The sequence below is a fragment of the Trichomonas vaginalis genome, chromosome I (genome assembly GCF_026262505.1).
Source record: "Trichomonas vaginalis G3 chromosome I, whole genome shotgun sequence".
NCBI lineage: Eukaryota > Parabasalia > Trichomonadida > Trichomonadidae > Trichomonas > Trichomonas vaginalis.
Window position 1 is genome coordinate 2,306,566 of NC_067203.1, and position 15,104 is coordinate 2,321,669.

The 15,104-nt window shown below is 34.2% G+C and overlaps 3 protein-coding genes and 1 pseudogene across 4 annotated transcripts, besides 1 other annotated feature; all 4 read right to left on the minus strand.

Annotated features, from left to right (window-relative positions):
* Window positions 1–10,208: part of a mobile genetic element that runs on past the window's edge.
* On the minus strand, window positions 4,884–5,192 carry TVAGG3_0914280 (uncharacterized protein; the record flags this gene model as incomplete). The annotated part of the gene is made up of 1 exon (XM_001301260.1): window positions 4,884–5,192. The coding sequence occupies one exon, from the start codon at window positions 5,190–5,192 to the stop codon at window positions 4,884–4,886; it is 309 nt and encodes a 102-aa protein (XP_001301261.1).
* Window positions 6,095–6,955, minus strand: TVAGG3_0914290 (uncharacterized protein; the record flags this gene model as incomplete). Its single annotated transcript, XM_051251933.1, has 1 exon — window positions 6,095–6,955. One exon carries the CDS (start codon window positions 6,953–6,955, stop codon window positions 6,095–6,097), a length of 861 nt encoding a protein of 286 aa, XP_051077507.1.
* Window positions 7,697–7,849, minus strand: TVAGG3_0914300 (uncharacterized protein; the record flags this gene model as incomplete). The annotated part of the gene is made up of 1 exon (XM_051251934.1): window positions 7,697–7,849. One exon carries the CDS (start codon window positions 7,847–7,849, stop codon window positions 7,697–7,699), a length of 153 nt encoding a protein of 50 aa, XP_051077508.1.
* Window positions 10,209–11,754: 1,546 nt separating the features above from the next.
* On the minus strand, window positions 11,755–12,116 carry TVAGG3_0914310 (annotated as a pseudogene). Its single transcript has one exon. A coding segment is annotated over exon 1 (362 nt).
* Window positions 12,117–15,104: the final 2,988 nt, after the last annotated feature.

A 15,104-nucleotide genomic window follows, 5' to 3' on the forward strand; every position in this document is an offset into this window, starting at 1 on the left:
ACCTCAAATGTTATGTGTCATGCAAGTTTCAGTTAAGCAACAATAGTTTTTATGTATTGGTAAGGATTTTATGATTTGCTTCTAAATTCTACGAACCATCTAGTAACAGTTTCTCTGACTTCAAGTTTGGTTCACACAACAATGGTGTGCAACATAATTATTCCATTGTACTATGACTTTTATCTCGAATTGTTTTCATATATAACTACGGAAAAGTGCTGAAAAGTATTGAAAAATAATGTTTAGGGTAGAAGGTTAGATCTAACCTCTTTTCTAACCTCTTTTTACTCTCTTGAATTTCATGAAAACAATTTATTTTTGACACTTTCACAAAAAACATAAAAAAGTGGAGTTAAAATGAGATGTTTACTGAACTGGTTGGATTTCGCTTCTGAGGTTATGTAGAAGGTTGACCCGAGATGAAGTGAGAGATCTGATTGCCAATTTATATGGTGGGAAGGTTCTTCCTGTTTGGTATTTTATACCAAGGACGTTTGTTTAGGAACTTAAAGAGTTCCTTCTTTGCTTGCTTTATGTCGTCGAAAGGAGTGTTTTCTGGTACTCAATTGGATTTCCAGTCGAAATCGAGATTCAGGCAGCCCTTCCAGAAATAGTGGTGAACTTGATTGGGCTTCATGACCTTGCGCAAGTAGTCTTTTACAGCGCTCGTTAATTTCAATTAGGTAAATTGCCTCGTCAAATCCTTCTGGCATTCGATCCTTCCATCGACAGAAAAATATTTGTCTTCAAAGAAAGTTTTTCCTTCCACAGAAAAATTACTCTCTCTTCCGAAGGAAAATTTTTCCAGTTTTCCGTACCGTAAACTCATATCAATTTTAGAAAATTGAGAAATTTTTGGTCGAACTTACGAAAAAGTTACTTCCTTCCGACAGAAAAGTACTTCCTTCGAAGAAAATTCTTCCTCGAAGAAAAGTTCTTCTCGACAGAAAAAGTTTTGCTTATACTGCTTCGAAGGAAAAGTTACTTCCTTCCGACAGGTAACAACGAATGTCAACGTCCTCTCTGAGCCTTCCAAAGCCAGAGGAACGAAAGCACCAACTGCAACTCAGTTCCAGCAATAATCTCATTAACTACCAATTTCACTGAAGGTTATAACCTACTACAAGGCTTTCCCGACTATACCCTCCTCCTCAGCCTATGCCTTACTTCCCCATACCTGGATGTTCCAGACATTCCAATTCATATAAAATCGAAGAGAGACCAAGAGTTCGAAGAAGGTCTGAACCGTTTACGCAAGATTATGCTACCATCAATTGAGAGAAAGTTGTTCCGGACCAAAAATATAATGTTAGGTGAAGAGGTAGATCTCACCCTTTTTCTCACTCTTTTCTCACCTCATGAATTTGTCATGATTTCTCGTAAACTAAACGTAAATGTTTTGTCAAGAAATATAGCAACCGGAATTCCGACGGTTGCTTTTTATACAAATTCAGCGGGAAATTCTTGAGTTTTTGGTTGAAAGAATACGGTGGAGCCAAAGTGGCTCGACCTCAAAACAAGCATTTTATGAGCTTACAAAGGTGTTATGAATGAATTCAGCAATAAATCCTGACCTCGTTCATTTTGTTGTGGAATTCAGACAAAAAATAATGTTTAAGGTGAGAAGGTGATCTAACTCTTTTTTTTCTAACTTTTTTTCCCTCATTGAATTTTACAGATTTTCGTCAAAGTTTTGTCATATGAGCGTTAATGCGTAATGAGTAAAAAAATATAATTTAGGTGAAGAGTAGATTCACGTTTATCTCTCACCTCTTTTTTCACATCTTGAATTTTCATGAATTTTCCCGAAATAAAAATAAAGTTAGTTTTATTTTTTTTATTTTTTTTTTTGTATAAAAGATATGATATTCAACAATCGGCACAAAACAGATTAAACAACATTCACCAAACTCGTTAGTTATGAATCCAACAATCTATGTTGTAGAGAATGATAAATTCATTCCTTTTTCATATACTTTCGAAACAGAAATCCAAGAAGATAAAGCAGGAACTGTTAAAGGTAGTTTAGACTGTAGTGCGAAAGATGAAACAATGAACAGTATCTTTATGAAAGCAGGACATTATTGACCATTTACCCAAATTGCCTGAATCCAACAGACAAAACTACTCATTCCTGAATTCGACGAAATTGAAGTCAAAGCAACTGACTCAGTAGAATTTAAAGAAGTTCATACGTAAGGTAATTATGAATTCTTGTTTTCATTGCAACCATAAGGTTATTGGAAAAGATTGCGAACATGGTATATAAGAACATCTCTGACATATATAAATCCGGGAGTTTTAAGACATACGAGCAACTTTGTTTTCATTAGCTTCAAAATGTGTTTGGGAAATAAGAGATAAAGATAGAAGAGGTAAGGTATGGAAGAACAGAGTAAAACAACCTGCTTTCAGATTTAAAGAAGCTATTGACGCCTTAGTTGTTTTAGCAGGTAAGGTTTCAGAATATAACGCAAATTGAACCCGAATGTTTTAATGTAAAAGCACAATGAGGAAATAAACTACTCCGTCAAAGAGATAGAAACGTAATGCGAAACGACTATGCAGATCTTAAAGAAGAAAGCAGAAAAGCAGAAGAAGATAAAATGAACATGTTAGAATTTCTGAAAACAAAACTATCAACGCTGACGATTTCCTTCTGTCTGACGTCAAAGAGAAGTATAAAGAAACTTTCGGTATTGTTTAAATAATTTCGATGTACTGACAGAAGAAATAGAGCTACGAAATTGTTTAAGAGTCTCACGAATACATTCGTACAACGTTATGTGAAACGCTTATAAAAATCAGGTGTAGAAAAGAGGTTAGAAAACAGGTTAGATCTATCTTCTACCTAAACATTATTTTTTATTGAATTCAGCAACAAAATTCTGAGTAAAATAATTTTTGGGCATGTGTCAACCGTTGAGTTTCACAAAATTTAAAAATAACGTTTACCATGTAAAACGCTTATAAAATAACTGGGTGAAAAGTGAAAAGGTTAGATCTAACCTTCTACCTAAACATTATTTTTTGCTGAAAAATGACCAAATTTCTGAATAAAATGGCATAAGATTGCTTCCCTCGGGAAAACCGAGGGAGAGATTCCGTATGAAAAATCGTGAAATTTCTCTAGACCGACTTTTACCGGTCTAGCCTAAAACTCATGAAAATCGTGAAGAACAGCGAGTCCGGATTTTACCGGGGTCGCCTAAAACTCATGAAAATCGTGAAGAACAGCGAGTAGGGAAAAAACCTGGTCTTGCATAAAACTCATGAAAATCGTGAAATTTCTCTAGACCGACTTTTACCGGTCTAGCCTAAAACTCTTGAAATCGTGAAGAAGATGAGGAATCCGTAGTTGCTAAAACTGAAATCGTGAGGACACGGTAAGAAAAAAAGTCAAAAATCATGAAAGTGAAAGATTTGGCTCCTGGTTTTAAAAATAAAATTAGTTTTATTTTGTTTATTTTTTTATTTTGTATGTTAGAAAGACAAAATGACAAACATTGAGTTTGAAACAGTTAGAAAGATAGACAATGACAAAGTTGGTTAGAATAGGTGATTTAAACGTAAAGATACTCAAAGAAATACAACAAATATTCTTTGTCAGACATTATATCTCCATCTGAAAAGAAACAAAGGACTGGGTTAGAAAATGCTTCAACTCAGAAATTTTGACAAGAAATCCCTGAGCTTATGAGTATCGGTAAGATCTATGGAACTGCAGATATCTCTCGAAGAAAAAGTCTTATAACCAATAGTGTTTGTTATGGTTAGACCCAGTTTGTTTGGATATTACTTCAGTAAATATGGTTATTCGATACGAACGTTGCAGTGAAGGCTTATTTAACATGTTCAGAACAAGGACTTCAATACAAAAGATTAAGATAGAAGAATCTATAATAACTCTAAGATATGAAGTACAAGTCAATAGAGTCAAGGTTGTAGATTTGTTAATGATATGAGAGCTGCAGAACAGAACTACTTCGAAAGTTTGAGAAAATGTATGGTGCTCATAAAAGGTAAGACGTTTGAAGTAGATGAAGATAGATAAAGCTTAAAAATTGTTTGACGAGTTTGCTGAAAAATAACATGTAAACGTTGTATTTTTGGTTCTTTGTGGAAAGATAGACAAAATAAAGTTAAGTTTTTTTTTTATTTTTTTATTTTGTAATGTAAAGATGAGATATGTCGCAACAATGAGAACACAAACAGTTATAGTCCATGAAGCTATATGATGAAGAATTCGAGTACATACAGTATATACTACAACAGTTTACGTCTCATTCGTTAGGTAACAAGAGTATGTACAAATAACTAACTTTATTTTTTTATTTCGGAAAATTCATGAAAATTCAAGAGGTTAGAAATGAGGTTAGAAATGAGGTTAGATCTAACCTTCTACCCTAAACATTATTTTTGGGTCCTTTACACTCATTACGAAGAAGTCTTGACAAAACATTTACGATGAAATCATGAAAATTCAAGAGGTTAGAAATGAGGTTAGAAAAGAGGTTAGATCTAACCTTCTACCCTAAACATTATTTTTACTGAATTCAACAACAAAATGAACGAGGTCAGGATGTATGTTGCTGAATTCATTCATAACACCCTTTGTAAGCTCATAAAATGCTTGTTTTGAGGTCGAGCCACTTTTGGCTCCACCGTATTCTTTCAACCAAAACTCAAGAATTTCCTGCGTGAATTTTGTATAAAAAGCAACCGTCGGAATTCCGGCGGTTGCTATATTCTTCACAAAACATTTACGTTTAGTTTACGAAGAAGTCATGACAAATTCATGAGGGTAGAAAACAGGTGAAAAAAGAGGTTAGATCTAACCTTCTACCCTAAACATTATTTTTTGGTCTGGGAACAACTTTCTCTCAATTGGAGCTGTAGCATAATCTTTGCGTAAACGGTTCAGACCTTCTTCGAACTCTTGGTCTCTCTTCGATTTGTATTGAGATTGGAATTGCTGGAACATCCAAGGGTTGGGGAAGTAAGGCATAGGCTGAGGAGGAGGGTAGTTCGGGAAGCCTTGTAGTGGAAATTGGTAGTAACCTTGAGGTGGAAATTGGTAGTAATTTGGATTGAGATTGGACTTGCTGGAACTGAGGTTGCTGAGGAGACTGTTGTGGTGCTTTAGGTTCCTCTGGTTTGGGAATGGACTCAGTTGGTGGGACGTGGGACATTCGTTTGTGGCTTAACCGTCGGACCACAACGATAAAAATCTCTGCTCCTAGCAGTACTGCTACTGACAGTAGCAGTACTTTTACTGACAGTAGCAGTACTTTTTCTGACAGTAGCAGTACTTTTACTGACAGTAGCAGTACTTTTTCTGACAGTAGCAGTACTTTTACTGACAGTAGCAGTACTTTTTCTGACAGTAGCAGTACTTTATCGTCGAAAACCCTCTCAAATTTTCCTTTTTACTGCTCGTAGCAGTACTTTTACTGCTCGTAGCAGTACTTTTACTGACAGTAGCAGTACTTTTACTGCTCGTAGCAGTACTTTTACTGACAGTAGCAGTACTTTTTCTGACAGTAGCAGTACTTTTTCTGACAGTAGCAGTACTTTTACTGACAGTAGCAATGGTCGAGGTCGAACCTACCGACGAGGCAATTTACCTAATTGAAATTAACGAGCTTGTTAAAGACTACTTGCGCAAGGTCATGAAGCCCAAGGTCAAGTTTACCACTATTTCTGGAAGGGCTGCCTTGAATCTCGAGATTTCGACTGGAATTCCAATTGAGGTACCAGAAAACACTCCTGTAGACGACATAAAGCAAGCAAAGAAAGAAACTCTTCTCAAGTTCCTAAACAAACGTCCTTGGATACTACTTCCAAACAGAGAGAGTCCAATTCCACGAATTATACAAATTCTCAGAGCACTGTTCCACTTCTCGGGTCAGCCGTTCTACATAACCTCAGAAGGCGACATCCAACCAGTTCAGTAAACATCTCATTTTAACTCCACTTTTTTATGTTTTTTGTGAAAGTGTCAAAAATAAATTGTTTTCATGACAAATTCAAGAGGTTAGAAAAGAGGTTAGAAAAGAGGTTAGATCTAACCTTCTACCCTAAACATTATTTTTCAATACTTTTTCAGCACTTTTCCGTAGTTATATATGAAAGACAATTCGAGATAAAAGTCATAGTACAATGGAATAATATGTTGCACACCATTTGTTGTGAACCAAACTTGAAAGTCAGAGAAACTGTTACTAGATGGTTCGTAGAATTTAGAAGCAAAGTCATAAAAGTCCTTACCAATACATAGAAAACTATTGTTGCTTGAACTGAAACTTGCATGACACATAACATTTTGAGGGTCAAACACGTTTCTATAAACTGTCAAATCTGCTGGTGGAAGTATAAATTGAAATGGACCATCTGGTGGTAATGGTTCGTTCTGGTTTAGTAACCGAAGAAATTGTGCCCAAGAACGTTTGTCTACTTCCCAAAATAAAAACTCTGTATCTCTTGGAGGGTTAATTTCAATCTTTTGAAATGAAACGGTGGAGTTCATCTTGTCATATTCTAGTTTCAGATAGTATGTTCCATTTAGTAAAGAGTGGTATTTTTCTTGAAATTCCCAATAATATTTGTTCATTTGAGTTTGAAAGTCATTTAGAGTTTTCTCAAGACTTTCGTCTGAACGAACTGTAAAGATTCTCATTTCGTCAAATTTGTCTATTAGACCATCAGAACCTTCATACTGCCCATGAAAATATACTGCGAACATAAATGCGTTAGTTCTATTTGAAAACAAAACTCTTCTAAATCCTATTGCCTTTGCATCTGAAGGACTTTGAAGCCAACGAATTGGATAGTCAAACCTGTATGCTCGGGATGAAATTTCTTCATCTGAAATAGTCCTACCAGCATTTGTAAAGATATAGTCTAATGGTTTTGTATCTGCTACTTTTGTTCTTTGTTTTTCAACCTGAAGCATTTAATATATGTAAAAATATATTGTTTTAAAATGGTATGACATTTCATATTTCTCATCTAACAAACAAGTTTCCTTCAACTTGAGGTTCACTAACAAACTCAGCGTACATTTCAAATAAAAATAAAAAAATGTTTTTTTCTTTACTTTACATAACCGCCTGCTGCCATAAGTCTTTGACGCCAACCCATACCAGCTAATGAAGGTTGACTTGGTTTAGTTTCCAAACTAAACTTTGGTTTTGGTTTATCTTCAGTTTTTGGTTTTTCTTCTTCTATCGGTTTTTCGTCACTTTTCGGTTCCTCTGACTTTACTTCACTTGCAGGAACAGTTGTGTTGTCAACATCTTCATAATATCATATGCCATTTGTTTTTGTTTTCCTTTCAACTTTTTGTGTTTGTTGTAAAGTTTAGAAATTTCGACTCTAAGTCAATGAGATGTTCTATAATGAACTGTTGGTCAGTGAAGTAAACTTTTCCATCTGTTGTCTCGAAAGCTCCTTCAGACTTCAATATTTTATTTGTGAGAGTCTGTTTCTTTTTTTGAGATACTAGCCGTTCCATTTCTATGAAAAGTGACTTTGTAGTTAGGGTTTGCATTTCCAGACCTGGCACTTTCTATTATTGAATTTTTCTCTTCATCTGTAAGTTCTTTGACAGGTTTTGACAATGGTTCTGAACTTTTGTTTGTGGTGTCAAATCTACGTTTCAACTTCTTCGGTCATTTCATCTCAGTAAAAAATTTTAGTTTGGTTTGTTTTCAACTGGTTGTTTAGGTTTTTTAAGTCGGTCTAAAACTTCCTGAGGTATAGGAAGAACTTGACAAACACGTGGTGTAACTGCTGGAAGTCGACAAATCCATCTTGAACCCATTTGTCTCAATGCTGTATTGTTCATTTCATCTCAGTAAAAAATTTTACATTCCCCACGTTTGAGGCGGTTGAGGTTGGTTATTGTTTACCCATGTTGTGCATGGTTATATCCTCTGTTAAAGAACTTTCACCTTGGTCCATATAGTGTCCTGCTTGGTTATAGTAGTCATTTGCTTTGTTATATAGTTTCCTGCTTGTCTTCCTACATTGTCCATCCATCCTTGAACTTTTCCTCTTGTTTCAGGATTTGGAATAAGATTTGCTGCATCTCGTGCTACATCCCAACCTTTCTGTACAGTTTGTATAATAGGTTGTGCTTTCTCTTTAAGTATACCTAATGTACTCAAAATCTTCCTTCCAATTCCAAATGCACCTCTGGCTATTGTTCCAACTGCGGGCAAAAATCTGGATGCAACTCCTGCTAATGCGCCAAATAAACCCATTTCTTATGGGTTAAAAAATGACGAATCCAAACAAGGACCCCTATGTTTCTAAGGCAACAAAGAAAGCACTCATGATAAAAAATCTTTAGTTCAACACCAAATGCTTGGTTTATGGATATCTTGGAAAACATTCCGAGAGTTAGAACAGATGGACCACCATACTGGCTAATATTTGTCGGTCAAAACACAAGATACTGTGAAGCCATACCATTACAGTCCAAAGCTATTTTAGATATCTTAGCAGCTTTGACAATATTCGTGACAAATACCATCCAACAAAACTGACATCTGACTGTGAAAGTTCTTTCAAATCAGATGATGGAAAAAAACTATCTGCGTTCAAAAAATGTAAACCAAATTTCATTGTCGACCAAAACCATTCTGCTCTTGGTGTCATTGACGGATGTATAAAAATGTTAAGAGACAAACCAACCACAAGGTGGTGAAGCAAATGAAATGTCATATGACGACAAGTATAGACACTTCTCCATGGCAAAGATGAGACAAGTTTTAAATATTTACAATAACCGTAAACAAAAAGGTTTGGGAAACCACTCCCCGAAGAAATGAAAAACAACCCTGACTTAGAGAAAGACTATATATTTAATAATTTAGTCAAAAGAGACAAACAAGAAAGAATGCCGGGCTTCAAACTTCAGAAAGGTGACAAAGTAAAAATAGAAATACCTAAAACGCGACCCATATGAAAATACTATTGACTATGACAACAATGGGAACCCGACAGGTACTCACATTCGTGTTCGTAAAAATAGAAGAAAGTATACAAGAGAATATTATGAAGTTTTAGGCAAACATGGCAAAATGTACACACTGCAAGCAGAAGATAAAACTACTATTGTCAGACCTCGTTTCAAACTTGTCAAAGTTCAAGTGGTATACTTTCAAAGACAGTTCCTAACAAATATAAGACAACTCCTGACGAATATGCTAAAGAAGTTGAAAATGACGACTAAGCATTTCTATACCATGCGTAAACTGTCATGTAAGGTGGCATGTATTCTTTACTTTGTCCCGTTGTTTGTGTATATCCTGAAACGCGATGTGTATGGTTTCCATCTCCTGAGTGTTACCCCAGAAACAATTTATAGCAAACTGAACGTCGTCTTTAACATCATATCCTTTACCTTTTTTCATTGCTGACCAATCCCAAAATTTATGCTTATGCCAACCTGCTTGAGATGTACTTAAATCTATGTAGTGACTGTGTGCAGGTAAATTTTCACCTGAAATCGTTTTACTTCCACCTGTTTCCTTTGAAGAGTTTGCACAATACAAAAACCTGTCGACTATTTGAGTCCAAGTTCCAAAACCCAGAACTGTTTCTGGATTTGTTGAGTTCATTGACGTATAAATAGAGCCTATAGGATATAATGTTTGAAGTATTTCTGTCTTTAATGTTTGAAGCTCTGTTTTGTCTGCTTTCTTGTCATATAAATCTTGAGCAGTGAATTTAATATTATTTTCATCCTTCATGACATAAACATCTTTACATCTAATGTTTCTCATCGTCGTTATGTCGTCATCCGATGTTAAACCTTGTGGAAAGTTAGGAGGTTTACAATATAATACATCCCCAGTTTCTTCAACCGTTCCTTCAATACTTTCTATAGCAACAGTTGAGAAGGAGTTATGTGTATGGTTCTTGTCAGCCTTTTTATCTAACTCATCGTTAACATAAGTTTTATCTGCTTTAAGGTCTAAACATCCTGAAACCCATCCTGTATTAGCTTTAGATTTTAAAATCTTTGATGTCCGTTCATGGTACCAGTCAGCCCTTTCTATAATTTCTTTATCTTTTTCATCCACATATTCCTTATCCGCCTTCTTCACTAACACACTAGCCACATATTCCTCATCCGCTTTCTCTTCAAGGCTAACGCTTAAGTCTGTAATATCAGATATAGAATGTATATGAGTCTTTTTAGAATATTCGTTTTCAGCTCTTGTCACTTCACTTGACATTTTATTGTCAACATATGTTTTGTCTGCTAGTTCAGGATGAGTATGTTCTTTTGTTGCATAAGCATTGTTAGCTCTTTCTTCTTCTTTTGCTATTGCATCGTCTACATATTCTTTGTCAGCTTTGTTGTCAACATCTGCTTTCAAAAGAAGTTCATTTATAGGTTTCTCGTTTAAAGTTCCTTTTGTTGGATTTATACAGACAGTATTCTTATTGTCTTGAAACAGAAACTCATCTGTCATTGGGTTTAATGTCAGTTTTAAGTTTCCTTCTTTCAATGACTCAGATATCTATTTTGAAAAGTTGTTGTGTTCTTATTTAGAGCTTGCATAATGAGTTGTCGGTTGTGTTGTATTTCTCTCATGGAAGCAATATCTTTCGACATTTTTATTCTAGATAAAATATGCTTCCAATAGAAAAAGAAAATTCAAGAGTTGCTACAACTAAACCATTAGATGAACTTTTTACTAATGTCGGTCAAAAGTTTGAGACAGATACCGTAAAGCATGAAGGCTATCGTTTGACTACCCATTAAGATGGTTAAGAGACCCATCCGTCACAAAGCTATTGGCTTTCGTAGAATGAAGTTTGTGTCTGTAGAAGATAAAAGTTTTCCATTTATTGTAAGGTTTCATATAGATTATATATCTGAAGGGAAACGAAAAATGTGGGAAGAAATTGAGCTAATACAAGTTGACCTTTCATCTTCTCTACAGACTGCGTTAAAAAATATAAAGATAAAATAAATTCATGTTATGCAAAATATGCTGATGAATATTGCAAATACCGAGAGCACACTTTATGTGAGAATTGTATATGACAAACAAAATTCACAAGTGTCATTTCAAATCTACGAAAACAATCCAAATAAAGACGAACAAATATATACAGAATTCACTGCAATGTCATGGTATTATTTTAAGAATGTTAAATCAGAAACAAACTTCCTTTAGCATATATTACAGTCGATATGCAAGAGATGAACCATATTTATTTAAAGATGTTCGACCAGCTGCTATTATTGTTCATGCTTCATTTTCTGGCGCCCAAAACTCTTTCTTATGCTTGGCAAATGACTTTTACGAAAAACCTACAAAGTTATACGAACCACCAAGTGGAAGTATTTCAGACTTTCAAGTATGGTTTACTACAGATGGAGAAAAAGAATAATTCCAATATACCATGCGTTTTACTTAGAACTTAGTTTCATATACAATACTATCGAACGATAAAAATATAACTTTTTAATACGGTGAGGTGTTGGATTTGGTTGCCAACTAGACTGTGGTGCAGGTTCAGGCTGTTGTAAACAGGAGCTTGTTCTTCTGGTTCAGGGTCTTTAGGTATAATACCAACAAACTGACCTACTCTTTTACCAATATTTTTGACTCCGTTTCCAAATTCCTTTTCCGACAGATTTTATTCCATTTCCATATACCTCTTCCAACATTTCGAAAGAAGTTTCCTATTCTTCCAAAGAAAACCCATTTTACTATATGTAAAAATCTAATGTCCACCTAGTCTCTTACGTTTCCTGTTGAGTTCCATAGCATTCTTTAACTGGAGCTCATACATTCTGTTTCTCCTCTGGTAGAAAACATATTCTGGGTCAACTCCTGTGTTCGCGTCATCTGCATAAAGTTGTTTATATCCCACTTCAGGGTTTGTATAAAACTCTTTCCATCTCATATTTGCATACCATGGTGGCAAACCTAACGCAGCGTCATTTGACATGGCAGTTTGCATTTGTACATCTGTTGGCACTTGACCATAGTTTGCCATTGCAGTTTGTATTCTAACTTCATTTGGAATATTCTCTGGTTTGGTTGTCCAGGTTGCTGTGCATTCGCTAAGTTCTGTGCGTCCATTTAATATTAGATAAAAATATCTCTTACGAGTACATATACTGAACATTTGCAGGCATTGGTTCATCTTCATATTCTCTGTACTTTTCTGCCACGTCAAATAAATAAATGACACAATGGAAAAAACCTAAAACTAACAATCCGATTTCAAACCACATTTACTTACTAATAAAATTTCTTTATTGTGACACTTTCTCCAGTTTATAGGACCTCTCTCATATTCTATCTTGTCATATATAAACTCATAGTCATGTATGTCCTCTAACCATCTCATAACGGTTTCCAAACCACTTTTATCGGATGTAAAGTAAAAGCATGGATGGTTATGTATAACGTCTAAAGTTTCTAAAGAGTCTCTCAAAGTCCAGTCTACTTGGTATTGAAAATCCCATGTGTTATAGAACGGCGGGTCCACTATAAAGAAAACATTTTCCTTGTCTTTATATTTTTCATACAACTCTGTCCAATGACATCTCACAAACTCTATACCCTCAATATTTTTTCTATGTCCTCTTTGAAAACATTTGTATAGTTAAGATATAAAACTTTTGACATAAGTGTTTCAATGTCATGAACTCTTATAGAACCACTATATAATAGTCTAGCAGATATACTATCCAGTCTATATATTCTGCTTTTTTCAAAACCTCTCTCACAATATTTTTTCTTATCTAATGGTATACGTTCCATCTTACCTATAGGTATCTTTCTTTTAACTCTTTCAATATATTGTTTGTGTCTGGTATATGTTTGAAACGGTCCATATAGTTGTCGAAGTCATTGCATATAATCTTTGAGTCTGGGAATATTATATGGCACAAATGGGATATATAGAAACTTCCACCGAACAAATCTACAAATGTTAGACCATTCGGTAGTTTCTTAAGTTCTCTCAATATAATATCTTTACATCTACTCTTATTTCCAAAGAACGGTAACGGTGGTTTTGTAAAATTCATTTATATATAATAATAAAAATGTTTTTACCCGAAAAGTGACAGAAAAGTGACAAAACATGTACGATGAAGAAGTCTTGACAAAGCATATACGTTCATGTTTGACAAAGCATATACGATGAAATCATGAAAATAACTGAGGTGAGAAAACAGGTGAAAAAAGAGGTGAGATCGCACCTCTTCACCTAAAATATATTTTTTGGTCCTTTACACTCATTACGAAGAAGTCTTGAAAATTCAAGAGGTTAGAAAAGAGGTTAGAAAAGAGGTTAGATCTAACCTTCTACCCTAAACATTATTTTTTGGTCCTTTACACTCATTACGAAGAAGTCTTGACAAAACATGTACGATGAAGAAGTCTTGACAAAACATGTACGATGAAATCATGAAAATTCATGAGGTTAGAAAAGAGGTTAGAAAAGAGGTTAGATCTAACCTTCTACCCTAAACATTATTTTTTGGTCCTTTACACTCATTACGAAGAAGTCTTGACAAAACATGTACGATGAAGAAGTCTTGACAAAGCATGTACGATGAAGAAGTCTTGACAAAACATGTACGATGAAGAAGTCTTGACAAAGCATGTACGATGAAGAAGTCTTGACAAAACATTTACGAAGAAATCATGAAAATTCAAGAGGTTAGAAAAGAGGTTAGAAAAGAGGTTAGATCTAACCTTCTACCCTAAACATTATTTTTTGGTCCTTTACACTCATTACGAAGAAGTCTTGACAAAACATGAAAACATATATAATTTGTGAAAAGTGAAACAAAAAGTGTCACCGGCTGGTCGGCTGGGGCTCCGGTCCTCCTCTTGGGTCTTGTGCAAAATTTCTTATGGGCTAGAGGGCGCAACGCGCCTGGAAGCCTTCCCAATAAAAACTTCATTTATACTAAACATCTTCAGGGCTAGAAGGCACGAAGTGCCTGGAAGCCCCACTACCTTTTTTTTTTTTTTTTTTTTTTTTTTACATTATGAAATATTTAATAATTCACTATACAAATACATCTTTGGAGTTTCATAAATTTTAAATTAGAATGATTGTAACATACAATGAATTCGAATTTTTATGTAGAATCTTGGAGAATGATTTAGTATTCATTGTAATATAACTAATAGCAGAAGAAAATCATATATATTGGATAATGTATCATATGAGAGTCTATATCAGAGAATAAAAAATTGAAAGTTTTAGTAATTCAAATAAAAATAGTTTACTAATATTTTGTGTATAATGACTATCTGAAAAAGCAAAAAATAAGATATATTTTTTTGAAATTATTTCGATTTCGAAAAAAAGTTTAGTGTTCGGCAAATGAACTTCAAAACAAGATTTATTATAGGGAATTCTAACCATTATACTATGCACTTAGGGACTCCAAAATTAATTTTCAAGTATTTGATAGCTACCCCACCCAAGGGCTGTTTTGTTGTGAATGTGAAGAAACAGTGTGAACTACTATTATTTCCTATCCGTCGACTCGCATGATTTATATACAAAAGTTCTTGATTTTCGAATTTATTAGTGTTTTGAGATTATATTGCTTATAGTAATAAAAAATCAGTAAAATACAATCTTCATATATTTTAAAATATTATCTATTTCATATCAACTCTTGATTGAAGATAATCGAAATCAGGAAATTTTCTAGATTATTCAAATCAAAAACTGAACTCATCATTACAATTTTGATATTATATAAATAATATATTAATATTTATTAATGCCAAATTCCAGTTTTTGTTGGAAATTGACAATCTACTTTTCAGATTTGGGAAACTTTTGTTTCTCTGGAATCCCTGTCTTATAAGGGATATTTCAATTTTTTATGCGCGTGGATGGGTTTTGAGAAATTGTATCTTTCATAAAAATGAAAAAGAATGTGATAATTGGTTTCTCCTAATATTGCGATTAGTCATGCTGCAATCAGATTTTAAAAATTTTTCTCACCGATGTAAATATGTCAATTTTTTCCAAAATTGATTTTGGACGAAAAAAACCAATTTTTTTCAAATTAGGTATTTATTCAAATT